Source organism: Archocentrus centrarchus, chromosome 20, assembly GCF_007364275.1.
Source record: "Archocentrus centrarchus isolate MPI-CPG fArcCen1 chromosome 20, fArcCen1, whole genome shotgun sequence".
NCBI classification, from domain to species: Eukaryota; Metazoa; Chordata; class Actinopteri; order Cichliformes; family Cichlidae; genus Archocentrus; species Archocentrus centrarchus.
The window spans coordinates 11,906,562-11,933,924 of NC_044365.1; the positions used below are offsets into that span (position 1 = coordinate 11,906,562).

Consider the following 27,363-nt stretch of genomic DNA (forward strand, 5'->3'; position numbering starts at 1 on the left):
TCCCGCTCTTCAGGACCCACTTCTGCCAGCTGCTAAAACACGACAACCTCTCCTGTTTCCATCTATCCCGATCCTCGTTATTTCTGGTTTGTCAAGTCTTTGTTTATTCCTGCGTCTTTAATAAAAAACTGATGGGTGCCTGACACCAAACAGAGGCGACATTCCAACACAGGCCTCCTTGTAGTTACTTTATTGCTGTAGTTTTTACTGTGAATGCCATGCACTTACACAGAGAGTGGGTGTATTACCATGCTGATTTAAAGTGTATAATTAATTACATGTTGGGAGATGGAGGTTTAAGTACATATAGTGCGGTATGTTCCCATTTGTTGAGCTCACAGGCAACTTTGAACAGGCATTAACTCAGATCAGCTACATGCACTGTTTGGATGACATATTCCAAGCATAGTTACATGTACAGGGGTAGTTTTTATGACACAGTCACTGATCGAGGACCAGTGAAAGTCAACTATTTTAATTATTTTGTTTCTTCCAAAAAGTCTTATGTAGGGCTACAGCCTGAGCATCTATAAGCACTATCAGAAATCAAGCATAGCGTCAGTGTAGGCAGGCCACGGAGTTAAGCTTAGCCGCAATCCCAGCAATAAGCTGTAAGACATGCTATTTAAGCTGCTTTAACTAGGCCACAGTTGCAGCGGTTCTGCAAGCTGCCTATAAACCACCTTCACCTCAGCTCCTCCTTTCATGCTGTATCTGAATTGATCAATATCACATCTGTGATCAATGAAGCCAGCTCTGTTCTGGGCTCTGCTCTTTACATTTATCCCAATAAATACAATTTTTCACTGCAAAATAAGTTCATAACACAGAACTTAAAGGTGGTGCTGTTACACCACAAAAAAAAAAAAAAAAAAACGTGGCTCAAAAGAAACTTTAAATGCTGAGGAATACCTTCTGTTTGGAGCCTTCTTTCAAAGTGATCCAGTCCTCTCCATTAGAGCTGACGTCCACTTTGTAGGACTTGACATAGTAAACCCTCTGGGTCTCCTGGGAAATGGCGCCCTGGGTGCCGATGGCTGAGACAAACCGCAGGAACCCGAGGTCCACCTGAAGAGGGTGAAAGGAGAAGAGAAAAGTTTAAAATGAGTTTTCCTCTCACAGTACTTTTCCTTTAGGGTCTAGCTGATTAGCTTAGGCAGATAATGCTACAATTTAACACTCTTTGTTATAATGGATGAATAACTTTTGTAGAAATGGCTTTCAATGCGCAGCCTGTATTAATAATACACAAGACAAGTAGGAGAGTTAAAGATGCTTCCCTACTATCTGATTCATCTACGGTCATAGTCTCATCAGCTGCTACCTGGAATTTAATAAACGGCAATAAAATAATATTCACATTAATGAAACAGTGACAGGATGACAACTTAATTTCCTGCGATAGGAGGCAAGAGCTTGGTGGATAAAAGTGAATGAAACAGGGTCTGCAATCACATAATCAGGATCGGTGAGCAGGAAAGAGAGATACAGATTGAATATCAAATATTGTGTCTTTAAAATATGCAGGGCTTTATAAAGTAATCATGAACTGCAGTACATTACTGCAGGGCTATTATATTTTCACAAGGAGACAGCCAGAGGCAGTAGGGTCAGAGAGGCACAGGAGTGAGTGTCTGTGAGTATCATGTATATTTTTCCTCACATGATGTACTGTGTATGCGTGCTGCATTCAGAGATGATACTGGGCAGAGAATGGGGCTGGTTTCCATCAGACCTGGAAAAGCAGCACAGCTTTTGTCTGCCAGCCATCATGCCTGTTTAAAACCATGGCCACCCCTGCCAGGAAAGACACAATACACGTCCTTACATATGGCCCCGTGGCTCCTGTGTCTGCGGCAGGAATAGCCTTCACACTTGCTTTGACCATGTTCATCAGTTTACGAGCATAGAGAATAAGTCAGGTAATGCTAGTCTGGGGATTAACATTTAATCAAACATTTAATTTTTCAGCCACCAGCAATAATAAATGAGCTCCCTCGGACCACCGTCATCCCCCCGCAGAGGCAAAGAGTGGGTGTGGCGTCAACCTGCAAAACTTTCAAAGAATCCCAACCCTTCAGTGTAAAAGTAGCACTCTTAATTTTAACAAGCACTAACACCATCTTTGACAGGCTGAGCTGACGGTAATGAGGAGTAATGGTATTGCGTGCAGACGTAACTAAGAAAATGGGAGAGATGCAGGAAGCCTGGGCGTTGGTGGAACAGATTTCCAAGATCACGAAGAGAGACAAGGCCTTTGATGTTGACGTGAGATGGGCTCGGGCCCTGACGGATGGCGACCAGAGTCTTGAGCAGATTACTGCATCGACTCGGAGGAGATCATCGGCTTGTGCGTGTGCGAAGGTTTGTAAGAAATTGTGACAACAGTGAAATCCTTCGTGGGAGGGGGAGCAGACGAGACATTTTAGCGTGTGCTTTTTTTTAGATAATCAAAGCCAGGGTTATCTGCCTCCGGGAGCTCTGCTAAGACTGAAACCATAAAGAATCTACTTACTTTGCTTGCCAACCTTATATACAGTAGTGTGCTTCACTCAGTGACTCAGAGCAAAGAGCAGGAAAGGAACATCTGCATGCCACAGAACGCTGGTCATTCCAGCTCCAGAAATATAAAGACATAAACAGATGGGAGCAATAAATGAGGTTCCTCTATGCTATTCTCTCACTCTCTCCTGGCTGCTCAAAGGATTTGGATGGATGAAGACTAACAAAAAAGACAGTCAGATACAGAGACAGAATACTTTTGTTCCTGTCTACAGGCTCAAGGGGCTTTTACAGTAAGTCCCCGATTTCTTTTGATTCCGCAAATAGAAACAAAATCAAATCCTGTCAGCTTCAGCCAGTTCCCATTTAATAACACAGGAGCTGACTTGCTGTCTGCTGTGTAAAAGGCTACATGTGCCAGTTGTGGATGGGGAAAGCTAGGCCTGTGCTGGTGTATTATACATTAGCCAAGGCAGGTCTTTAACATCTGCATTCAAGTGGCTACTCTGACATATTTCCAATCTGGACCAATAGCAAAGCAGTTTACTGTAAAGGCTTCACTGAAAACGGTCTAATAGGAAGACTTGGCCTTGAGGCTGTTTTCGCTGAATGGCTCTCATTAGGTTTAATGGAGAATTAGAGCCTCTGCGAATGAAATGAGTGGCGGAGCTAATTGGGAACACTCATGGGTGCTCAAACTCAAACAGTCTCAGGACATGTGTGCGCCAAAATATTCCTGATTAGAAGAGATTTGGACTTTTTTTGTTGTTTCTAAATTAATGTTTGTGATCGCGTGGTCTAGCATCCCAGTTTCACATATTTTCATCACTTTGTGTTCATTTGTTTTAAACTCCCACAAACTGTGGCAATGGTGGGCCAAACTAAATTGCTGTAATACTTTGGAAGTATTTGGCGCAAAAGTCTCAGTGTTATCCAGTTCATGTCCAACGTTGGAATCGAGATGAAAGCGATGAGGAGGAGTTAAAAAGGGAAAGAGGAGAGGAGAGGAGAAGGACAAGGAGAAGGTCCAAGTGACTGACAGTGATGCCTTGCAAGGGACACAAGCACAGAGTCTCCAGTGAAGAAGTGCAAAGACTAGATCAATTTCACAGACATGGCCTGATAACAGGGCCTGGGTAATGAGCAAAGCATGATTTATTAATGGCTGCTTGTTAGAAGCAGAAGAACGGTGCTGAGGCTGTGCTAACAGACTGGGGTTGCACGGGTCAGGGAGAGAAGGCGGGCTGCCAGGATACTTGGATGTAAAGCAGAGTCCATCCTACACCACAGAGACCACAGTGAAAACAAACAGGCCCAGATAATGATTACTAGTGGGACTCCTTTTAGCCCAGAGCACAGGACAGAACTTGCTGACCTATATACATAAACCAATAACCAGCATTTAGAAATTGAGCACACAGTGGAGCTTGGGTAAATATATCATTCACAGATGATAAGCTATTTGTCATCTACAGATGAAAGGCTGAGTCATGTCTAATGGGTGATGTAATGACTGTGAGGAAAGGTGTGAATTATGACTCCTAATCTACAGTCTAAGGGGAGGCTCTGCATTTTGAGGATTTGCTGATCAAACAGAATGAAAGCTTGTATCTGCACATTTACCATATTGTTATTTTTTTCCTGTGTAAGTGTTTGGACTCAAGCCCACTTATAGATAAATGACAACACACATTCTGGGCATGCTGGTGCACAGTAACTCATATCTGGAGGGACACACAACCTGAACCATAAACATGCCAGGCAGGGTAAGAAATCACCCAGAATCTTTCCATAAAGCAGTCGCTGGCTGATATGTGGGCAAGGCTTCAATGTGTCCTTGTCTCCCAGGAGTTTTTCCTGCTCCAGCATAGTCCAAAACATGTTTGACTTTCTCTCTAAGGGTGCGTGCGTCTGGGATGTTTTCTCCTTTCCTGTTATGAGGCAAACTGATGAGTCAAAGCCCTTTGCCTCACAACTGCCAGTGTGTACAGGCTCCACTGGTTCCACAAAGTAATGAAAGCAGAAAGGCAGAAAAAGAATTAGTTGTGCTCTCAGGTTTGTAACATCAGCCAGTTAAAGCCTGGTGTGAATGCAATTAGACTGACATACTGAAATCAACTTGAGGCATTTTTGTGTGTGTGTCTATATATATATATATATATAAAAATATAAAAGGCAAATTTGTTTGTACAAGTTTTGGTTTAAAGGTTTGAAGAAAATGTTCTAATTATAACTCAATGGCAGTGGGAGCTGTAGGCGTGATCATTAGGTGTATTGTCTCTGCATGACTCAGATGTGCAGCAAAGCCACATGATATGTATTTGAGGCTAAAGCCTTGTCAGTGTTGTGTGGGTGTAGAAAATAGACATGCAGTTTATAAGGCCTGGGAGGGAGTGAGTGTGTGTGCGCGTGTGTGTGTGTGGATGTGAAACTTTAAAAAAGAAACAGCAAAGACTCAAAAGCTCTATCTCTCGCTGCTTGATTGGCTTATAATTGAGTTGCCAAGGAGTTGCATACAGCAAGCCGTACTCTGGGAGAAGAAGTACTTTTCTTTTAAATCCATTTCTCTGCTTGCCCAACGGAGGGGGGAGAGCTTCCTATCTGTGTGTGTGTGGGCTGCTGGCTGAATAACCGAGGCCTCTAGGGAGCAAGTTTATCCATTTTCTCTCACCAAAAACAACAAGTGAAATGCCCAGGGTAAGAGAGAAGGGAGAGCTCCTCTGCGCTCCAAAGTCAAAGAGCAGCTGGTAGACACAGACAGAGGCCCTGGTCCAGGAAACAACCTCTGGACATGCTTTATGGATCTCAAAGGACGGTATATTCAGAAGTGATGAAGCAGATACAGTCAGCTGTTTTTTGTTTGGTTTTTTTTCAGTCTTCTTTGTATGGTAATGAGAGGAGGCTGACATTTTGGAGAAACTGACATTCATACAGATACCTCGTTATGCAACTAAAGAGATGCGTTTCTCTTCCTAGACACAGTATTTCTAAACCAGCTTGCCCTCGTCACTAATTTCTTCTGCAGTTACTTTGGTGTAGAAATAGCTCAATTACCTGAAAGTGTAATTAATTCTTCTTTCATGAATACTGTATTACTCAAATGCTCCAGGACCTATGAGCTCCTCTCCCGACCTTCCATTTATCACAGTGTTCACCTGACAGAATTACAGGTTATTTTTAGCTCCACGGCACCTCTTTGTTGGCACTGAATTATGCAGGTCTTCCCATGAGCCGATCATCTGTTTTCTTGACAAAGAGGGATGTATAGGCCAGGTGATGGCGATAGTAAAATGAGAGGCTGTCTGGTTTGTTGTGCGTGAAGTGTGCGTGGGCTCAAACATATGTCCTGTTGTGTGATTTAGAGGAAGGATAACAGTCTGGATTTAAATTTTTCCCTTGTGAATCATCTTTAAGACTAACTCCAGGGTCATTCACAGCCTTGCCACACACATGACTAACATGCTGAGTAATGATTATGAGACCCATAAACAGTGATAGGGACTGAAAGCGGGGCCACCTGAAGGTATGACACGTCTGGAAGTGGCTGGATGATCCGATCTCAGGATGCGCAGCTGCACATGATCGTTTGGCAAAGATGACTGGCTACAGGACTTTGAGGCATTTTTCTTCTCTGTAAAGCAGACACTGAAAATGACACTGATTATGGCTGAGCTGAGTTTTTGTCTCAGGGTACTTATGCAGCACTGTTTCATTTAATTACATCATGCTATCCCTCATGTTTCGATTTCTAGTCTGACTTTTTGGCTGCTCCAATCTAGTATGGGTCTCTATTCTCTCATTGATTTTCCAATTGAGAGCAAGGCCCAGAAGCAGCGAGGCACAGACAGCATCCATTGTTTCCATTTGTAAGGCATGATGATGATCTCACCAGCAGCTGCATGCCAGCCTCAGCTCTTCGGCACTCGCTAGACTTCATCAGCTGAGAAGCTGCTGTTAATTACTAGTCCATATTCTAATTACTTATCACTTGGCAAGCCCAAATGGAGGCTGAGGTAAAGAAACAGACAATAGCAATAAATGGGGCATTTTCACAACTCATTGATCTAGGGTTAATATGAAGGAAAATAGGGCATGTCAGAACCAAGCTGCAACCCGGAGGACTAAAAATTTGAAGCCAACGCCACAGACTGTGGCTAAAACACGGATGTAACCAATGTGATGTCACCCACTGGTTTCTGGATTCCACATTTTCAAGTCTTAGCATTTTTGACGGCTGCCATATTGGGCTTTTGGAGCCAGAAATAACGACATTTGGATGAGAGGGTGGAGTAATAAGTTATCAGCTGAAGCTAGCATCCGTAATGCACAAGTGCATCACGCAAACACAGATATCTGCCAATTAGCACTAAGTAGCAAATGAGTAAAGCACTCGAATTTCACTCACTAAAACTGCAGCATGAACTTCTTGGAGGGTCTGCACCACACAGTGGGCCATATTATTTTTCAGATGATTCCATTAGAAATGCTATAAAATGCACTAATACCACAAACTTTGTTGAAGCCCAGAAGAGGGCTGTTTCAGGTATGAGTCAGCATATCTGTCAGTTAAAGAGCTCTCGGATGCTTTTGGAACAATTAAAAAAAAAAATAGAGAAAATCTAGTATTCTATTTTTGTAACTTAGCATTTATTAGTGGGAAATTATGGATTAGTTCTTATACAGCACCTTTCTACTTTGATGTTTTATATAACACGTCTACGAAAGTCGATCAAATCTATTATGCTTACTACCATTAAAAAATATGGTCACTTCTGGCTATAAAAAACTAAGAAGGTGTTGTCCATATTGTTAACTTGAGGTGTCACAGCCTAATCTGACAGAATGGTAGCTATGTCCATCTTTTACATACAGCCTATGTGCAGGCATCACAGATTTAGTATTCGCCGTTATCTGATTGGTGGGCAGAACTGCAGGATTCCCAAGGCTCTGTGCAGCCACTAGTTGTTTGATTGGTGGGGGTGGGGGTTATCTGGCCTCAGATTCAAACACAGTTTGCTGCATAGCTTTGCATGGGCAAACACACTTAAGCAGGGTCGCGCCCCCATGTTCAAATTTCCTTGTAAACCTCTGACAATTTTCCATGTAAACGGTTGACTTTACCTTGAGATTAATATCACATGCGAGAGATAAAGAAGCATATTGTGTCAACAAGCACTGATGTGCTTCTGAAACCCTTCATGTCTGTCACAAAGGTGAGATTAAAACACACATGACAAGAGTAAAGGGACTCATTATCTCCTCTTAAGATTAAACAATTTAGCTTATCAGAGACACATAAAAAATACATAAATACTGACAAAGTAGTCAGGGATAATGCATCCTGGCAAGAAGATTGAAGATAATGGCAGGATCTATTCCAGCTAAATTATAGATATGGAGACAAGCTCAAGCTCGTGAGGATAAAAAAAAAAAAACCCTTGCTGTACGGGATAACGTGTACTGTATATTGCCATTATGAGATGCTCAATAAAGAGGCTTTCAGGTATTGACAGTTGGGTTCTCTCCAAGACAGTCTAAATTATTCATGTTGTGCGTATGTGCAATCAATGGCAGCTGTCTCACTGAGATTCAGTCTTGGAGTGTCTTTTATTGAGTCATTCAGATGCTTTAGTGACTCTTGGTGGCCATCAGATCCTTCCTTTGACATCCTCGACAAAGCCATTGTACACTATGTGAGCTTCTCAGCAATTTCTCTAATCACAGTCCCCGAGGAACCATTACGCCAATCCATAGACTATACCTTCCCTTCAGAGTTAAATGTGTTGTACAGATGCAGATATTTCCTCAGCAGTGTTCTGTGAATTCATAAAGCAAGGGATTGGCTATGGACTAGATAGCCTGGTGGTATATCCTCATTTATTTTTACCTCAATCTGCTCCAGAGAAGCCCACTGCACAAATTTCTCACTACCTAGATGTCGGTCTGTAAACCAAAAATTTCAAGAAGAGGAAGGGGGAAAGAGTGGAGTGAAAAGGAACAGATCTCAAGGACATAAAAAAAAAAAAAAATCAAGGTTTGTTTTGAGGGATTGCCCCCCCACCCCACCCCCACCCCCAAACCTCCTCAAAGGACATCTGTCCATCTCTGTATACACCAAAGGGGCTGATTAATGACCTGGCTAACCCAGCACTCAACGCTGTACCCCATCACACCAATCTAATTACCCAGGGAAGAGCGCACAGGCTCCAGCATCTTGCCCTCCTTCTTTCCATTCCAGCATTAAAATGGATGACAAATCTGGATTATGTTCGGCAAAGCAGAGGCAAAGCAGAGCAAAAGAAAATGCCCAGGAATCAAAGGCCGGCTGTCATGAATAATAAAACCGTCTGCCTCAAACTGCAGTCAGGGGATGATAATGAAATAAATAATGAATTGATTACTATGCATCTGACTGCGCACTGAGATGATTTGTACGTGCCGCGAGGGGGACTGAGCTTGTTGCAACACCACAGACAGGCTTAATGAAAGAGGAATGAAGAATTCTAGTCTTTTAATACCACTTGTGATAATTGGACTTCTGCTCGGAGCGCTCGGCACAAGTACATCCTCAGAAAACATAAATTACGTGGCAAGCGCAGACTTGGCTCTTTCACTGAGTTTGAAATTAGAAGAGTCTCGTTCAGTGTTTTCATCTGATTAGTATTGGGAAATCAGCATGCCCATTAGAGCACATCCACTCTAAAAATCCAGATTTTACTGCCAAATCAAATCCTCAATATGATCAATACTAAAACAGGGGGAGTCTGGAGTGGCAACAAATCATTGAGATAACTTGCAACATGACACGAAGGAGAACCAGAGCAGGGCGGCCTTCAAGTCTAAGCTGTTACACTTATCGGACTATGAACAATGGACTTGCCTTTTAGAGAGAGACAAATACTTCAATGCAACAGACCGTCCAACTGCTAGAGGAAGTGGTAAAGGAGGCCATGTCTCTTCCTGTTCCACTCTGACACATGCTGGGCTCCTCTGCAGGACAATATGGACCCTGCCAGACACTCCCACTCACCCACAAAGCCAAGAGCGAACACACGGACGCACATAAGCATGGGAGAAAGCACATAAACCAGCACACATACACATTCGCACATTGATTAAATTAGTCTGAAGGAGCAACGGGGCCCCCAGGACAATATTTTCATTGCAATAATAAAGGAAAAGCTTGCTTATGGCCCTCCCCAAGCAAATATTTGGCTTTGGGTCAGCTCTATTATTCATCCCTTGAGGAATATGCTGGGGCCAAACTTTTCAGCAGTGAAGCAAGGACTGTAGAAAAGAGTAGAAAAAGACAAACAGTCTGGGCATTTACAAGGCCTGGAGGCTTTCGGTTAATAAATCAAACTAGCTCCAAATGCATCTAGGTAGTGCCTCGGCGGGCGTGTCACTGGGGGGTTTGTACTGTGAGTGGACTTGGAATATGTGACTTATCCCAGTCTAGGGATGGAAGAACTAAATCCTTAATCTTCCCACATAAAGTTCCCTTGGTGGGTGATGATCGCTTTGTGCAGATAAGCCGACAGTCAGAAAAATATGACAGAGCCTGTTTGTGTGCTTGAGAGTGCCTGTGTGTGAAGCTAGGCAGGATGCCTGGAATAAATCCCAGCATCCCCAGAGGCAGTCTCTGTTATCATGGAAAGGAAAAGTTATCAGATAGGACAAGAAGACAGAGGGAGAGGGAGAGAGAGAGAGAGAGAGAGAGACAGCGGAGGAGGGGGGGTGGGTAGGTAGGTAGGTAGACAGTGATAGAGAGAGTGGACTCTCGATTTTTGTGAGGCATGGACTTAACCACCCCAGAGGTCCATCAGGACAGCTGACATTCATCATCTGAATTGTTAGGTGTTATGGAGAAGCTGGATCTCCAGAGACCGAAGGACAAACACAGAGCACACCTACTGTGTTCACGCAGGCAGCATTCATTTCAAATACAGAACACACTCTCAGACTGTGACTCACCTCCAGAAAATATACCGCAGACAGCTGGAGAATTGTTCCATACTTCCATGGCTGACATTTGTGATTTGATTTACCCTCCCTTTAATCTGTGATGTGTTGATAATTTCCTATCTCTGACATGAGTTACCTGTATCCACTCTTTGTTGGAATCCTCTGCTGGTGTCCATGCATTTTCATAGTAGTTGAGTCTGGAGCGCTCCGGGGACCAGCTAGGATTGTACTGGGATGAAACCATAATCTGGTCTGATGTTATCTCTCCTGATTCCATTCCCAAAGGGTCACTACAGTCAAAGTCTGAAAGGGGACAATTTAAACAATGTTTAGTTGATTTCTGAGCAACCAAATTGTACCCAGCAATGTTCTTTCAGCCCCCCCCCTTCCCCCACAGAATCGGAGCTCATCTCTATGGAGGAGGCCACCCCACGACAGCTGCTCAGCACTGCTAGCCGGGAAAGAACAGCACATCAGCAATGCCTCAGTAAATCCTTTCTGTGTCTCTCTCTCTACTTTTTAATGGAAGCAGGATGGAAGCGTTCCGCATTAAGACGTAAAAATGTCTTCATAAAACATTCAGTGTAGGCTGGTATTAGGCGTTAGAGTGACTTTCACTCCAGTAATTTTTTTTTCCACTGACTGGATCCGTTTCCCTCGCTTCCCTGTGGGCAGTTTTTCTTTTTCTTTTTTTTTTTTTTTTGTACTTTTCTTCACTACTTGGTCTCTTGTGGGAGTTTAGTATCTATATTTGGGGACCATATATCACACAGTAGTCAAACACCCCATGGTAGGTGGCGCTTCACTTGTTTGTGTTGACGTGGGGCAGCCGGTTTACAGTCTCCAGGGCTCCGTAGCTAAAGACTCTGCTGGGTCACTTTGGGGTCAGCCCCTTTAACCTCTGTTGGTCAGACATGCTGACCCTGCTGTGGAGCAATGAAGAAAATGACCTTTTGGATCCGGGCAGTTTTTGAATAATGTCACTGCAACAACACAGAGGTATGTGAAGGCACACTTTGAGTCATTCATGTAAGCAGTTCTTGTTTATTTACTTCTTTTTTGTCCAGTGGTCAAATTGGTCATAAAACAAACACTTTGAACTGGTTACCCTTCAATTAGCCCGCTGCCATTGATATAAAATCCTTTGACCAAAAACACAGTCATGTGCTTATATGCACACACACGCACACACGCACACATTCAGAGGGCTCAGGATGTAGAGCGGTGTGGAACTGCTACGTGGCTGCTGCCTAAGAGCTAACACAGATGGTCTCCCCATCTGTGCCACACTGCTAACGCACCTCAGTCACCGGGTCAGCGTGCATCCTTGTGCTTTACAGTGTCGATGCGCGGCTGCGTATGCATGCGTTCATGCGCAAAAGTATGCCGGAGTCTCCGTGTGAGGCTGAGAAAACTGTCTCGCACCTCCCTGCTCTCATTGTCACCTCTCTTTGAGAAGACAGCCGGCTTTTGTTAACCCCTTAACTGGCAAGGGCCCGGTGACGGGCCGTTTGTAGTCCCTTTTATATGGCAGGCTAGACCCTCCCATTTTTATTGACACGTCATTCGGCCAATCATGTAACTGGCTGCACCAAATCACCTGACAAAGCTACGTGACGCCCTCTGAGTATTATTGGCTCTGGGAAACCCATTTCTTAACATTATTGGCCGAATGAGGTGTCAGTCAAAATGGGCGGGTCTAGCCTGCCATATAAATGCACTTCATTCGGCCCGCGGACCAGACGCAGCCGATTAATAGGCTATGAAATGGGTTGTTCAGAGCCAATAATAACCAGAAGGCGTTATGTAGTTTTTGTCAGGTGATTTTTTTGCTGCCAGTTAAGGGGTTAAACTTTTGTATCGAACCCACATCATCTAGATTACAGACCGTGCTCAACAAAAACACAAGGAGGCGTCTGTTTGCTTTTACTGTAAAGATGGAATCTGATCATGTGGATTACCGACCGGAGCGGGGTTGATAGCTGAGGAAATGGTGACGGTTGATTGAGGGGATGAGAGCATAAGAAAGAACAAAGAACAAGGCCTCTTTTCAGCACCTTATCACCTCTCATCAGTAGCTTTCAGCTAGAGCGTACCCTTCCCCTTGCCACAGAGAAGCGAGAAAATCCACCGTGTATTATGCATAAGGGGATTATGAATGATTCAAGCAGTACAAGCCTGGAAAAGCAAAGACAGGGTTTGGAGATTTTATTTTCATCTTGGATTTGTTTGAGCTGGTGATGTAAGCCCAAGCAACTGACTTCTAAATGAAGGCATGTGCTGATCACAGGTCCGATATTTCAACATTCCTCTTAATGGTGAATGTGAAAATTTGATCTGTGTAATCTGACCTTAGACGAGTGATTAAAACAACTCAAGTAACTCTCAGTAAACTAAGGAGAAATTACATCACTGTGCTCGTTGCTGTGAGGTGGGCTTGTTTTCATTTGCTGCATGTGCACAACAGCAAAGCGTGCCTCCCCCCTTCGGGCTAGATAAAATCTTTTTTGGAGATGATTAGTAGATTGGCTGAATGTCATCCATCTCTGTTGCTATTCAAAGACTGACTGTGTGAATGTGTGTGCATGTGGGGTGGTCTAGCCGCTGGACAGATTTATGACTCCTACCAGAACTTGTCTTCCTTAATAAAATATTTAGATGGAGAGTTTTGCAAAATGGGGTCAGGGTGGGTCAGGCCCCATGACAAGGACACTGCATATAAAAGCCCCAGGGGTGTGTGTAAGTGTGTGTCCAGGGCTGTAACTGATGAGGAAGCTGTGTTTTGGAGCCTGTCTGGGTCCATGGTGTTTAAATGTGGGCCGTGGAAACCGCAGGGGGCAGACTTGTAACTAGTAACATATTTCCCAAATGAAGAAGCAGGAGGTGTTTATTTAATAACTTTAAAATCTGTTTAACGAGTGGGAATTTGTCACAACAGGACCTACTGAAAGTAGCAGACAGCATCTGCTTCTTTCTGTAATATTCTCCTGCTGGTTACATTCCTGCCCTCTAATTCTTTTACAGCTAGTAAGTTTCAAAGTTTTTTCTTTTTTTTTTTACTGAACAAATTTACATTTCTGCCTCAGTCATCCCACTTGTGTACCAATGTTCTTTGTCTACCTGTGATTCAGCCTCCCTGACATCCCCCATCTGTCTGATTTTAAGTGTTTTTGTGCCAGCTCACCCTCTGGAACGGTTCTTTCGATGACGGTGAAATTGGCAGAAAAGCCTTCCTTTGCGATAGCGCTGTCAGTGTTGATTGTCAGTGCCAGGATGCCTGTGTAAGAGATGATCCTGCCAGGGGTGTTCTGCCCGCAGTACCTTCCGATGTATGGACCGACTGGAGAGAGAAATGAGAAACGAGGACAAATGTAATATGTTCCTTGGGTTAAGTTAATATTTGTTTGCTTGCCATAGCCGTGTCGCATATGGGTTTAACTACCAACCAACCCCACCCCCACCCTCCAAAGGTGTAAAACTTAGTGTGTCAGTGAGGCACGGCACAGCTGCACTTTTTTTTTCTCACTGACCCAATAAAGACAAGTGAGAAAAGACCCTCAACATTCCATGTTTGTTCGTTTGCCAGCCACAAGAAAAGCAAGAGCGACCTGTGGTGTGGGGCAGGTCATGGTCTCTATTTGCTGGCTGTAAATACCACAAACCTCCTGTACCCAGAATTGTTTTCTCAGACCCAAGGCAGACACAGCCACGGCCCGGTGAGACCAAACAAGTAAAGACTGGAGAGAGACAATAGGGAAGCATTAAAAGTCGGAAAGCAATAAAAGCACAAGAGGGATATGTTCCACCGAGCAGACGGACTAGAACGGGAAAACAGGACGGATGAAAGATGGGAGGCGGAGGTGGAGAAACATAGGGAAAGAGTGATGGGGTAACGAGGTAGGAAGAGGGAGAGCAAGTGAGCACAATGACCTTGCCCTGCGTCTCTGATGTGTGCTGTGATCCGTGCGCATTTGTGAGTGTGCGTTCCTGTTGGGGAGCTGCAGCTTATCTGTGATTAGTAATGCTGTGATCAGCAGCGAGTGACAGTCCTGCCTCCCTGCGGCCTCCTGTCATCCAAAACATGCCACTTCCAGCCCAGCTCCTACATGAAAGGCAAAGGCCAGGCTGCGGGGGCTCGTGGGGCAGCGGTGTGACGGCTCAGATTAATCTTCATAAGCCAGGTGCCTGGTGTATGAATGTGAGATTCTATGTTTACTTCTAAACCTGGGCTGAAAAAAATATATCGTCTCCTGGATTATCTGCATGACTCCCCAGCATGATGATATTTTAAAGAACTCTCCTGTGAATGCTGCCTTTCTCCTGCCTGTTTCCGTGTTCCTCAGGGAAGAGGCGTGTGGATGTTCTTCTTCCACAGCACCTGTCCAGTGAAGTGTACTTAAAGAACAGGCGTATGGGGAAGCGCGGATCCCCCGCTGCTTCATAGAGGCCTGCATTTGCCCAGAGAACTCCCACCTCTGCCTACAGTCTTCCGTGCTAATGCACTATCGATCCTGCACGCACCACAGGAACCGCCTGGCAGAAGCCAACACACTACTTTCCTCCTATGCCTTATTTTTATACAGGACTGCGGATCACACACAGCAACACTTGATTGGCGTGATGGTTCAAAAATGTTTCCAGTTCCTGCCCTGAACAAATTCTGATAAATTCTTTTATGTTTTCTGCTTCCTATATGTAATACTTTCGCAAGTGATGAACTGAGATATATCTGAATCTTAATAAATCATCACATTGTGCTGGAAACATTGCTTTTCCAGACCCCTGATGTCTTCTCTGTAAAAAGTGATAATAATGTGACATATTCTCAGCTCCCTGAGTCTTAGAGAGTCGACCCAATCAACACCGATCTTGAAAATTAGACATGCGTCACCTCTGGGGGAGAATGCACAAATGAGTTCTGGAAATACTTTTCGGAGTCGAAGGTCAATGCCGCCAAAGTTAACATTTGCAGAGACGCGAGCTCAAAAAAAACCTGAGCTTTAAGTAAACTTACTTGAAAAGGCGCTGCGATTTACACTTCAACCTTATCACCTAGAACGTGAAAGCAGAGAATGCCGATGTGCACTGGGCTGAACGCAACAAGATAAAATTCTTTCAATTTTGTGCCACTGATGGGTGAGAAAAGCTTTCATCTTCTCTGCACCCTGTGCTGGAATAGCCAGGAGAAAAACTGAAAACTTCAAGAGGTGATTTTGCTAGCTGAGTTCAAAGCCCCGTCCCAGAGCTATGGAAGCGTTGCTTTGAACACTGCTTGCTTGCTCTCACTCTGTCGCTCACCTGCTGATTTTTTTTTTTTAGATAGCTCGATTTTAGAAAGTCATTTCACTTGGAATATTTGATTGTGCGTCTGAATCCACGTGAATTTTGTATTCCGTGGTAAACTGAGAGCAGCAGTTGTCCTGTGCAGTGCTGTTTGAGTCTAATAAGCACTTCTGGTGGGAAACACAAAGAACCTTACAAAGGAAATTCCTTTAGGAACAATTTCCTGCAAAATCAGACTCTGTTCTCTATGCATCAGCACCCTGAAATGCATCAACTTAAACATTACAGCCTAGATCAGACCTTGAACTCCCAAATGTATTGGCACTAAGAAAGTGTCTGACACAATGCAAGCCTGTGACTGAAAAAGGAAGGGTGGAAAGATTGTGACAGGAAGTGTGGCATTTGGCGATGAAAAAGCATTGTGCTTCCGGCGACTGTTAGACCGCTGCCAAGTACGGTTAAGATAGTTAACCTACATGCCCAAAGAATGTCATCTTATTGTTTAAAGCTGTTCCTTCCCTTTAGAAAAGCAGTGAAGTTGAGACCTACCACTCCACTCACACGCGTTCTCACGCTGCTACCACAGGTTCTCTAAATAGTGAGATAATGCACATTTCCCCATGTTTTCTGTGCTGGTATAGTCACAGGTACTCCTGTGTGTTCACAATGGTGGAAAAACTCTTTACACTTGGCTGGACATTAGAATTCTGACTTTTAAATACCAGAGAGAGTTTTTGGTAGTTTCATAAATGACAAAAGCACACAGTAGTGACACAACAGAGAAGCAAAATTAAAACAGAGTAGCTCAAGCAGAAGCATAATCAGAAAAGAGCCATCAAGTGTACATGAGTTAAAAAAATGGCACTTACCCACCAATATCTATATTAAGTCAGCTAACATTACCCAGCAGGTAGCAACAGCGTCCTAAATTGCATTTTCCATTTTATTGATTTCAAACTTTCCACGTGTAGTAGAAAGATTTTCGCAAATGTCTCACACTTTCATATTAATTCTCTGCACTTGTCATTTGCTCACCTCCAGGGAACCCATCCCAGATCTCCAGTCGGTCATAGCGACAGAATACACCAGCAGGGGGCGTCGGGTCGGGCTCCAGCTCGAAGCTCTCGAACTCCAAGATGATCTCTGACATCTTTGGCGCAAAGATCATAAAAGTGCAGTCCAGGTTGTTGGGGTATTTCTCCGGGAACCCGGGTGACTTTATGACGCCGCTGTTGGAGGTGAAGTTCCTGGAGCATTCTGGACCTGCAGGGAGGATGATGGGAAGAAATGAGATGGGAAGTGAGAAGATGACAAGTGAGGGGGGACCAAAGGAACGGGTGGAGGTATTCGTTTGAATGACTGTTGCTTAAGTCAGCCGGTTAAGTTTCTTTATGCGGTGTATATTGAGAAGCTCAGCCTACCAGCTACCCTATTGAGAGGACACTTTATGGCTCATAGCTGAGAGACCACCTTGATAGTTCTTGTTTTCTCTAGAGGCTACAGCCGGATGTTGCAACTCTTCCCTGCATTGCTCCATTTTAAGCATCACACACTCCTTCACTCTGTGTGTGTGCGTTAAAACTGGAGGAACATCTGGAGTGAAAGTGCAAACATCAGTGAAAGGCCTCAATCACCAGAATCAGGAGAGTGATGAATAAAGAGCTTGATTCATTCCTCACACACACACACACACACACACACACACACACACACACACACACACACACACAAGCCCTCATCAGGACATGTCTGTGAAACATATGAGAGGCGCTTAGGCAAAATTACAGCGTCAGTGATGGAAAGTGAAGGCAATGACTACACATACATCAGCACGCTCATGCACACCTAAACACACAATTTTACACCAGGAAAAGTCAAAATATTTATGCACTGCTCCCCGGAGAGCTACCTTTCAGCTGACGAGGAGCATTAACACATTTCCCCTGGTAGATACATCTCACACACACAAAATTATGATTCAAGAATGATTGACGTGTGATAAAAATTGATGCAAACAGCTGCTCGACAGTGTTTAAATGTCTGGCAGACAATAAGACGTGTTCACTATACGGGCTCAAGAGTCGATCCAGAGTGCCACCAATTCTGTTTTATACAAACACACATGCAGAAAATCAGGAAAACAACAGAACTGCTGCCATTCAGGGCAATTATTTTGAGCCCTTAGTTGTAGAAATGTACCCAGGATAACATCATTTTCATGCTAGTCTGGCAGCTGGTGTGATGGGTGCAGATGGGGCCAATCGAAACCAAAATTGCAGAGAGTTATTGTTAGATAGAGCTACTGTCCTACAGTCATTGCAGCTTAAATGAATGTGGCAAACTGCTTTTTCCATCGTCACTCAAGCATCTCGCTGGGCCCCTAATTGAAGACCATCAGCCCCACTTGAGCCTGTCTACCAGTGCTGTGAGTGAAGGGATGGAGAGCCATGTTGATTTTCTTTCTCCCCAACTTGAAAGCCATGGCGAGCAGTGCTTTGACTCCAAAGAGAGCTGACATTTAGTGCAGCAGCTAAAGTGTGGCTTTCGAGAACAGTGGGCGCCATTAATTTCTCAGCTTCCCCTCATATTTACCCCAGGAAAATGGACAGATTTTGTTCAGAGAGAGTGCACCCCGGGATGAGAGGGATGCTGGATGTTGGAGATCTGCACTTTACTTTGCCACATTTGGGATTAATGTCAGGCAGTTCTGGGGGATAAAAACTATAGATGCAAGCCAGTTCTTAAAAAAAATGGCTGTGGTGCGTGAGTGTTCTAGGCAGCTGTAGTATCCAAGTGCTAGTCAGGTCAGTGTGTTGAATTTCCTGTGGATACTGGCTCAGAGCTCCACTCCATCCATTTCATCAGCTTCTACCATGACCCTTATCTCTGCTCAGCAGTTGACCAGAACAGATTTAGAGTTCGGAAATGGTTCACGCTAAAAACCTGTTGAAATCCAAGCAGTAGACTGGTAGTCAAAGAGTGTAGTAACCCATCCCTGCTTTTTATTTAGTAGAACTTTAGCTCTTACAGTATTATTTCTACTGGTTTCAGATAATCTTGGCTAAACGCTGGTAATTGCCAAGTTCCCAAACCAGATTTGTCTACATACTGTTGAAAGGCATTAACTGGAGATAAACTGCCTCAAAACTTCTGTAGTACGAGCCTGCCTGGCATTACTGCACCAACCTCAACATTAACATTCCTGTTTCTGTGTTATTCCAAATTATCATGACTAAGGCCAAAGCAAGGACAAACTTTCTTATATTGTCAGCTTTTGTGTTCCTGGTTCCATAGCCCCGCCACCCCCACCTCCAAAAGAAAAAAAGAGAGAGAGATAGAGTACTCTGGTCTCTCCCACTGGTGAGATAATCATCCAGCAGATCTCTTTTATCTGCCGTCTCTACACGGGATGGCTTCTGTCCCCAGCTCGTCTCACTCCACCCAGGATGTTTTGTGTTGATGTGAGCGAGAGGCAACAGAAAAGCAGTCAAGCTTTTCTGTTGCATCGCCCGTACATGCACCGCATGTGTCTTAACAAGGAGCTTCAGGAGACAAATATATCTAGCTGTGAGCCAAAGGCTAACTCCATGCCCCTCAGTTACTCCCGATCTCTCCCCACACTGTTTTACTACTGCAGTTGTAGGTGTCTCTCTTTGTGGATTTGTTGCCAGGAAGGTTAAAAAGGTTTAGCAAATATGAAAAGTGCGACTCGGAAGCACAAACTGCAGCTTTTAAACCAACAGACAAACCTAAAGCAGAAGGATAGGAAAAAGGAAGAAAGAAGTAACCTTGAACAAGCAACATTTACCGGCAGCCTCCAACCAGGCACTCCACTGTTTACTGCTGGCTGTAATAGCTTCTGTTAACTCTCATTTACACTGAGTCCTTCTCTGGATGGACGAGTAAACAAATGTCATTTGCGACTTGCTCTGTGAGTGATTAGAATTTATTTGACGGGACAAGTTGTAGCCAGCAAACTGATATTTAATGAGGATTTGATTTCAGTCTTTGCTAGAGTGAGAGATTCATAATGAATCTTAAATAAATAAGATTTGAACATTAAGGGAGCTGTGCACCTTTCAACTCTCAGTCTCCCTGATTACTTGTACTCTGTGTTGTTCTGAGTGCTGAAAGCAGACCAGAGTCTGGGTGTTAATTGTTAGAATAACCAACGAACAGGAGTTAAATGCGACAGCCTCTTGTGATTTTCATTTTTATGGGCCTCTCTTTTTCTTTCTGTTCATTTAACATGTACACTTCTAACTTTTTTCTTTCCATCTAATCATCACCCCCCACCCCACCCCCACAACACCCCCTTTCCAGCCAGGGGCATCAGTGGCTGGAGCCATAGGAGCTGAAGGTGTTGTTCTTAGACTGTTAAGTAAATCACCACTGTTTATGTTTTATGTTGCTCTCTGGCTCATTATTATCCCAGTTCTGCCCGCCATTTATGCCCCCCCCCATCATTTTGTCCTAATGCCACACTGACAGAAGGGTTAATTGCCGGCGGAGAATTAACTCCTTCCACACTTAATCAAACATTAACCTGGAGCCTGTGGAGTGTCTGTCATTGAAACAGATGGAAGAGGCAGGTTTACATTTACCCATACAAACACTCAAACACACACACACACACACACACACACACACACACCCAACCTGAGGCACTGCGCAACTGACCTGGTATTTAGCATGCGAGTATGACATCATCCTGCCTCCCTATTTACAGGGATAGATGACACAGCGCTGATAGGATGGTGGGGTAGGGGGGTGTTCAGTATCCCCCGGGCTCCCCTGAAAGACATTCGTTGTCTCAAGTTTCCATGAGGGCTTTGCGTTTGTGTGTGTGCGTGTGTCTGATGACACTGCGTCTCCATGCCAGATGTGACCTGTGCCATCAGGGTGTGTTGTCCACAAAAGCTGCCCTCCTATTAGGTCCCACCCAGCATACGCATGCACCTTCAAAGTGTTTTCACAGGTGTGTGCTCAGAGCAAAACCAACCACATCACGGCGACATGATAAACAAGGCCTTTGCATGAAAACATGTTTTTTTTAGTGTAGCATGGTAGGGCTCCCTCCAAGAGGCTTAGTCATTCTGCTGAGTAATTAGGATGAGTTGTGTGTGTGTGTGCGTGTCAGTCGGCTGGGGGAGGGGGGGTGGGGGTGCTACCAGTGGCACTATCTCTGCCTGCTCTCCCACTTCAATGGGAGCTCGGCCAGCCTTGATGCGGCTCTAAGCAAACTGCGGAGCTGTTAAAAGAAAACATATGTTGCGCATGTGCATGCGTATATACTTAAGAGGACGGTTCTTTCCAGAAGCCACTTGAGTATTTTAAGTGCAATTCTGTCAGATGACAGGAAAAACACAGCTCTTCTTCTACAAAAACAGCAGGATTTCATTGGCGGGTAATGCAACATCAACTCAGTTTACTCAACTTTGCGGCGCTGACATAACTGATTTTTATTCACATCACTGCTTGTTTTTTCAAGTTAAGGTCAGAGTTTTCCCAGCATTCTTTATTCAACATTTTATTTTTATCAAATGCCTCTGTAGAGACGCACAAACACTAGCAGCTTGCTGATCTGCTCCCTTTAGGCCAACTCCTCCTCCCTCTCCGACTTATCCCTCTTGTCTATCTCCTTCTTCACTACCATCTAGCTCTTCCCGCCTCTTGCCAGACCTCAGCCAGCAGAGCGAGGCTGCCAATTTGCAGGCTATAAAATAAATAGCCCATGCTAATTAAGATGGTTGGATGGGACTGGGGAGTGGAGAGGGGCAGAGACTGATGTAGAAGCAGCCATAGAGAGCCCGCAAAACAACCTGTTCTCTTCCAATTAGACACTTTGCAGGCTACCGCTGATGAAAGCCAGGGGTACAAATGCCAGCATTTTCGAGTGTTTGTGAATTTGTAACTACACAGTTTACAGCTTAAGTGAGGAAACCTGCACATATAAACATACTTGTAAAAGTTGGCATATGATCCCACAGGGGAATGTGTGTTTGCATGTGTTTGCCTTGCGAATATATTTATCTTCCGTGTGACCTTTGCTCGTGTTTAACTCAGGATGAAAGGCGGCGGCAGCCTCCAAGGTTGACTTCCAGTGAAACAGGCCTCTAATCACAGTGATAAACAGCCCGCATTCTTTGCATTTCCCTTCATTGACATGCACAGGCGTGAGTCTCCCGTTTCTCCATCCGTTATCAGAGCATCTGTGTATCATCATTAACGTTACATGTGTTAGCCAACACAATGTTTTCCCAACTAATACTGTGCGTGTTGATAAGCTGTGCTAATCAGCTAGCTTTGTATCTCTCTTTCTGCTTGGTTCTCTCGCTCACTCTAACAAACAGAGCTGCTAATTGATCTCAGAGCCCGTTCTTGGCGGGAGCCAGCGCCACAGTAGTCAAAACACAGAGTGAATTCAAAGCATAACGACGGTCTGGATCCACTAAGAAAGAAAGAAAGTGAAGGCGCACCCATGGTGCTTTTCTCTGCAGGGGGGCAGCACAGGGTGCAAAATACCCATATGAAAAAAGTTCTCTCTGTCTACACTTAGATCCATATTTCTTGCTAGATATGTATTCCATTTGAGTGTGTTCAGCAGTTCCTCTCATATCGCCAAAGGGCCCCTAACACGCCTCATTTATAATCAGTCCCGGCTAATAGATGAGACTGGGAAATACTAAGCTAATCGTGGAAAGAATGTAGCAGATTTAACTAGCCTATCGGGGGGGAACGAGGCAGTGTGTGTGTGTGTGTGCGGACCAGTTTGCGTATGTCGAGGTGGAGTGTCGCTTTGATCTCGTAAATGGACCCACACTCCACCAGCTGCCCTACTGTGATGGTGACACGCACAAACTCAGGCATACAAGCGCAAACACACACTCGCTCAGATTAAAAGGAAGGAGGAACCACGCTGGGCTATTTATCATGTCTCCTGAGGTCATGGGGGCCTGTGCCACAGACTGCTGCTAAGGTTAATTAATAAAAGTGGAGTCTGTAGCACCTGTCTGCCCACTGCTCACTCTCTAGATATGCTGTTCTCCTCTTCCTTCTTCCAGTCTAAACAAAGGAAGGCAGCAAACCAACAGGAAATTCTCCTTCTTGCTATGCTGTGGTCTGATAAGGCAGACAAACCCTGATAATATTTATGATTTAACATACCTGATTCCAAACTAAAAATTACCCAGAAGCCCTATTTTAGGTGTTAAGGGAGGAACATCAAACTGTATACTCCTGAAAGCACTTCGTCAACCACAACTCTGCTAAGTGGACTGAAATCACTGTCTAGCACATCAGTGGTTATAATAGCTGGTTCATATCCTTGCTGTGGATTGCCAGCTGACAATAAACCAACACTTGAAACAACATTTGTTAAATCAGCGCTTAGCAAATTATGCCCTTGCTTATTGTCTAATAATTCACACCAGATGAAAACTGCTACAATTATGGAACATATGGGACTATGATTCATTGGTTTTGAATGAAGCATATTGCTTGCCATATTGCATTTGCATAATTTGATGCTCTAATGCGTTGACTAAATCACAAACAAACCATGAAATTAGATGGAGGGGCTCTTTCTTGCTTCATTATCAGAATTATTCCTTCAGCTTTTATAGCGTGTTACACAGTATTTGATAGATTTGACAAATTAGGGGCATGTGACAGTGTTCCCTAAACTTATAGCAAGATGTCAACAACTACTTTAAGATTGCAACTCAGTGCAAAAAACAAAACAAAAACAACAAAAAGCTCATCACAGACTACTGTTGTCACACTGCAAGACTGCTTGAAAAAGGAGGAAAACATAATTATGATTTCATGGCAACTGAATCTCCAGTGCTTTAGAAAACCACAGTGGCTGAAAAGTGCAGAAGTGCTCCAGACTGCAGGTCCAAGAATGGCCACTTGAGGTTGTCCCCAAGACTGAGCCAACCCCCATAGACGCACGATAAAATGTCCAAGTTAAGAACACAAATAAGCATGTTTACAGCCAAAAAAACATTTTGGATCTCTATAACTAAATTCATGATTAGCAAGGGTGGATGCATAACTTAACCATCTAAAATGTTCCGGGGCTAAAAGCACAGTATGATTGAGGTCGTCAGCAGTTCAAGTGACAGGTGCATCTTGAACCAGGTGGTCATAGCTGCTAGCTGTCTACTAGGCATTACCTCAGCTAATTGAAGTCACTGAAGCAGGCCCCTTGACTGTTTTTGTGGGGTTTTCTGGAGAATTTTTAATGCAATTATGTGAGAAATGATATGACTTATTGTGTCATTATTGTACAGGTCATCCAAGAGGAGTTTTAGTGAGTTAAATTCTAGCATAATTTAATACATATGTTACCACTAATTAAGAGATATCTGTCTTTGCACACCCATATGGTCTACTAAGCACCTATACAATTGTCAACTAAGCTAATACATGAAGTACACTTGTCTTTGTGAGATCATATTGTGAATATTTCCAGTGTCGTGTTTAGTTTCAAATATTATGTAAAATGACAGCTATCACCCACCTGTCTTAAAGATCTCGTATCGGATGGAGAAGCCTGCTCCGTGGGTCTCGTAGTCAGACACGAATTTGATGAAAAGCTGGTTTCCAGAAGAGACGACTGGAGAAGGGGCGATCTTTCCACAGTACTTCCCCACCAGCTGACCGCTGTCATCTATGCCATCTCGCACCTCCACATAGTCGTATCTAAACAGAGAGAACAAAGGGGGGAGGGAGTGTCAGTCCCACAATGTGGTACAAATCATATTCTTCTGTGGGTCTAATGTTTTGTTGGTGAATAAGGTTGAGTATTAGACTAATACTGCTATTGCACGCATGTGCACACATGCATACATTCTCAACGGACCACAGAGCAACACAACATACTGTGCAGGTTATGTGGTGGAAATAACACACTGTGTGCTAATGAGGTCTCAGGTTAAAACTCAGAGAACAGGTGGGCAGGGTTTGCTTTCATTGTGAACACACACACACACGCACACACACACTGCAGAGGTTTTTCTGCTCCCTGCAGCACTGAGGTTTATGTAACTGATTTAACTGGTGAACTTGAGATGAACAGTTGTCAATCTCCTGTTTAACCACAGGATAACAGTGACAGTGTCTCTGTTCTATAACAGAATAATATGGGACGTGAATGTAATTATATTTTGGCCTTTGGCTTAGATTAGTATATAGAATGAGCAGGTGTTAAAGCTATTACACACACACACACACACACACACACACACACACACACACACACACACTTGAACATCACATTCAAATGGAATTTCAGACCCACGGCTATTGAAGGGAGCAGCCGCTTAATTGAGTCAGCGCAGAGTTTAGGAGCCAAAGAGGAAAACAGCTTTGAAATAGGACACACACACACACACACACACACATACGGATTCTAGCATGTCAAACTTAAGCTGGTAGAGGAGAAATCAGAGTGCCTGGCCATCGGGGGTGGTCTAAATAGCCTCTGGTTATCTGTGGGTGTGAGTATTTTCAGGCACTTGTTAAAGGTGTGCATTAAATGCATTTGGAGTTGCGGTTTACACTCTAGAGCCTGGATGTGTGCGTGCGAGTTCAAACGATGGGTAGGGATGACTTTTCCGTGCTGTGTTTTGACTGTGAGTGACAGAGTGAGTGCTGCTCCAAAAGCAGATTTCGGTTCAGGTTTCCAATGTTCCTAATTGCCCATAACACGAATATCCTGCCAAGTTTTTAGCTCCACAGGCCACTTACCATGTACATCCATACCCAAACCATGAGGGCATGTGGTACCGTTCCTCCAGCTTAATCAGGAACCAGACGAATAAAATATAATTCCCACATAGTAAATACAAAAATGTATTTTGATATATGTATGTGTAATGCACAGTGAGTGTGTGGTCATATTAAGTCACACATATGTTCCTTCCGTCTCCTCAGAAAATATGTGCCTTCTGGCCAGCAGGACCTCTTTTCATAGTTTTCCTTGATTCCCAAAGTACTGTCAAAACACCAGAATTCCCTTAATGCACAAGGTTTTGTACAATAAGGCGATTTACACTTTGAATGAAGGCGAGGGTGGACCAAATCCCTCAGGTGGGACCTCACATGTATCAACATGTATTCTTTGAGGCCTTTTTCTGCAAAATGGTTTTCTTCACTTGCCTCAAATTAAAAAAAAAAAAAAAAAAGTTTTTGTAAAACAGGAGTTGAACTACCAGCGGTGATATGAACGAAATGGGAAAGAGTGCCCACTGGGTTTTCATATGTAAAATATTAAGGCAAGCAGAGGGATTGACTTGTGAGAGGGAAGGACAGAGGGTAACTAACTGTAGAGCTGGGCAGAAGTGACAGCACTCCAAATTGGGTCTCCTGAGGCAGTATGGTGGATGGATGGCTTCACTTGTCTTTCAGCTCAGATGGGGTGATCGGAGGTGATATGGAGCTGTCAGGACACATTGAGCCTTGTTCTTCTTCTTTCCTTTAAATCTTTAGCGTGCCAGGTTAAAAGTTTGATACCAAGAAAGCAGCTGCCTGTCTTTAAAAGCAGTGACTGCCAGGAGCCTTAAATGACCAGGTGTTTATATTGTATTTATATGTATGCATTTGTGTGTATTTATAACACCCTGGTGGATAAACAAAGATGGGTGCAGTCCAGAGTGGTTGGTGGGATTCCATCACAAGATGGCATTAAACTGTGCGATGATTTCAGACCAGCTATTCTGGCTCTTTTCTTGTCAGGGCACCAGCTGCAACAAAAGTGCAGCTACTTTATCAGCTGCTGCAACAATATATTATCTCCACTACTCACAGGGTTTACAACACCATGGTCAGCTTAAAGGGCTGCCCTCAGCTCCTGTTGTAATGATACATTCGAATCCAGTTGCATCACCAGAGAAGGCACAGAGTTTATTTTCAAAACTCTTACTGGCATACTGGCACAGGCATTTTCTTCATTTTAGTCTAACTTTTGACAGGAAGATGCAACAAAAAGATTTCTGTTTCGAGTCCACACACAATCAATTTCTCCTCTCCTCTCCTCTCCTCTCCTCTCCTCTCCTCTCCTCTCCTCTCCTCTCCTCTCCTCTCCTCTCCTCTCCTCTCCTCTCCTCTCCTCTCCTCTCCTCTCCTCTCCTCTCGGTTCCCAGCTCACAAAAGAGAGCATCAATCTTTCTGTGGCCCTGCTCTGTTCTATCAACAGACTTATAATTCACCTCAGAGCCTCTGTCTCTGCAGCTACCCCCCCGCCCCCCACAACTGCCAAAAGCTGAGCATTGCCAGATGCCTAAAAAATTGATGCAGAGATGCATCACTGAGATGAAGAGGGGAAAAGAGCAAGCTGCAGTACAACTAAAAGTATATTTATATATACACACACGTGGCCAATTTATTGCATATCCAAAGAAGTGGTGGACATGCACAGCATTAGGCATTACAGTCACTCATGAAAAGAAGCCAGACACTAACGTTTTCATCCTGTCAATCCTCACAGACCCCCTTTTCACCATTCGACAATGAGAGAGGCAAGAAAAAAAAAAGGCTTATTTTGGACTTGTATTTTGACACCAAGAAAAGCTGTTTATTGCATTTTTACCCTGGCACATCATCATC

General features: G+C 44.0%; 1 protein-coding gene across 1 annotated transcript in view; it reads right to left on the bottom strand.

Moving 5' to 3' along the window:
• Nucleotides 1–27,363, bottom strand: part of nrp1a (neuropilin 1a) — a 59,469-nt gene that overhangs the window by 14,791 nt on the left and 17,315 nt on the right. The window contains 5 exon segments of the mRNA XM_030756483.1: nucleotides 913–1,068; nucleotides 10,604–10,770; nucleotides 13,652–13,807; nucleotides 16,786–17,013; nucleotides 24,278–24,459. Of these exon segments, the coding sequence (XP_030612343.1) occupies nucleotides 913–1,068; nucleotides 10,604–10,770; nucleotides 13,652–13,807; nucleotides 16,786–17,013; nucleotides 24,278–24,459 (889 nt within the window).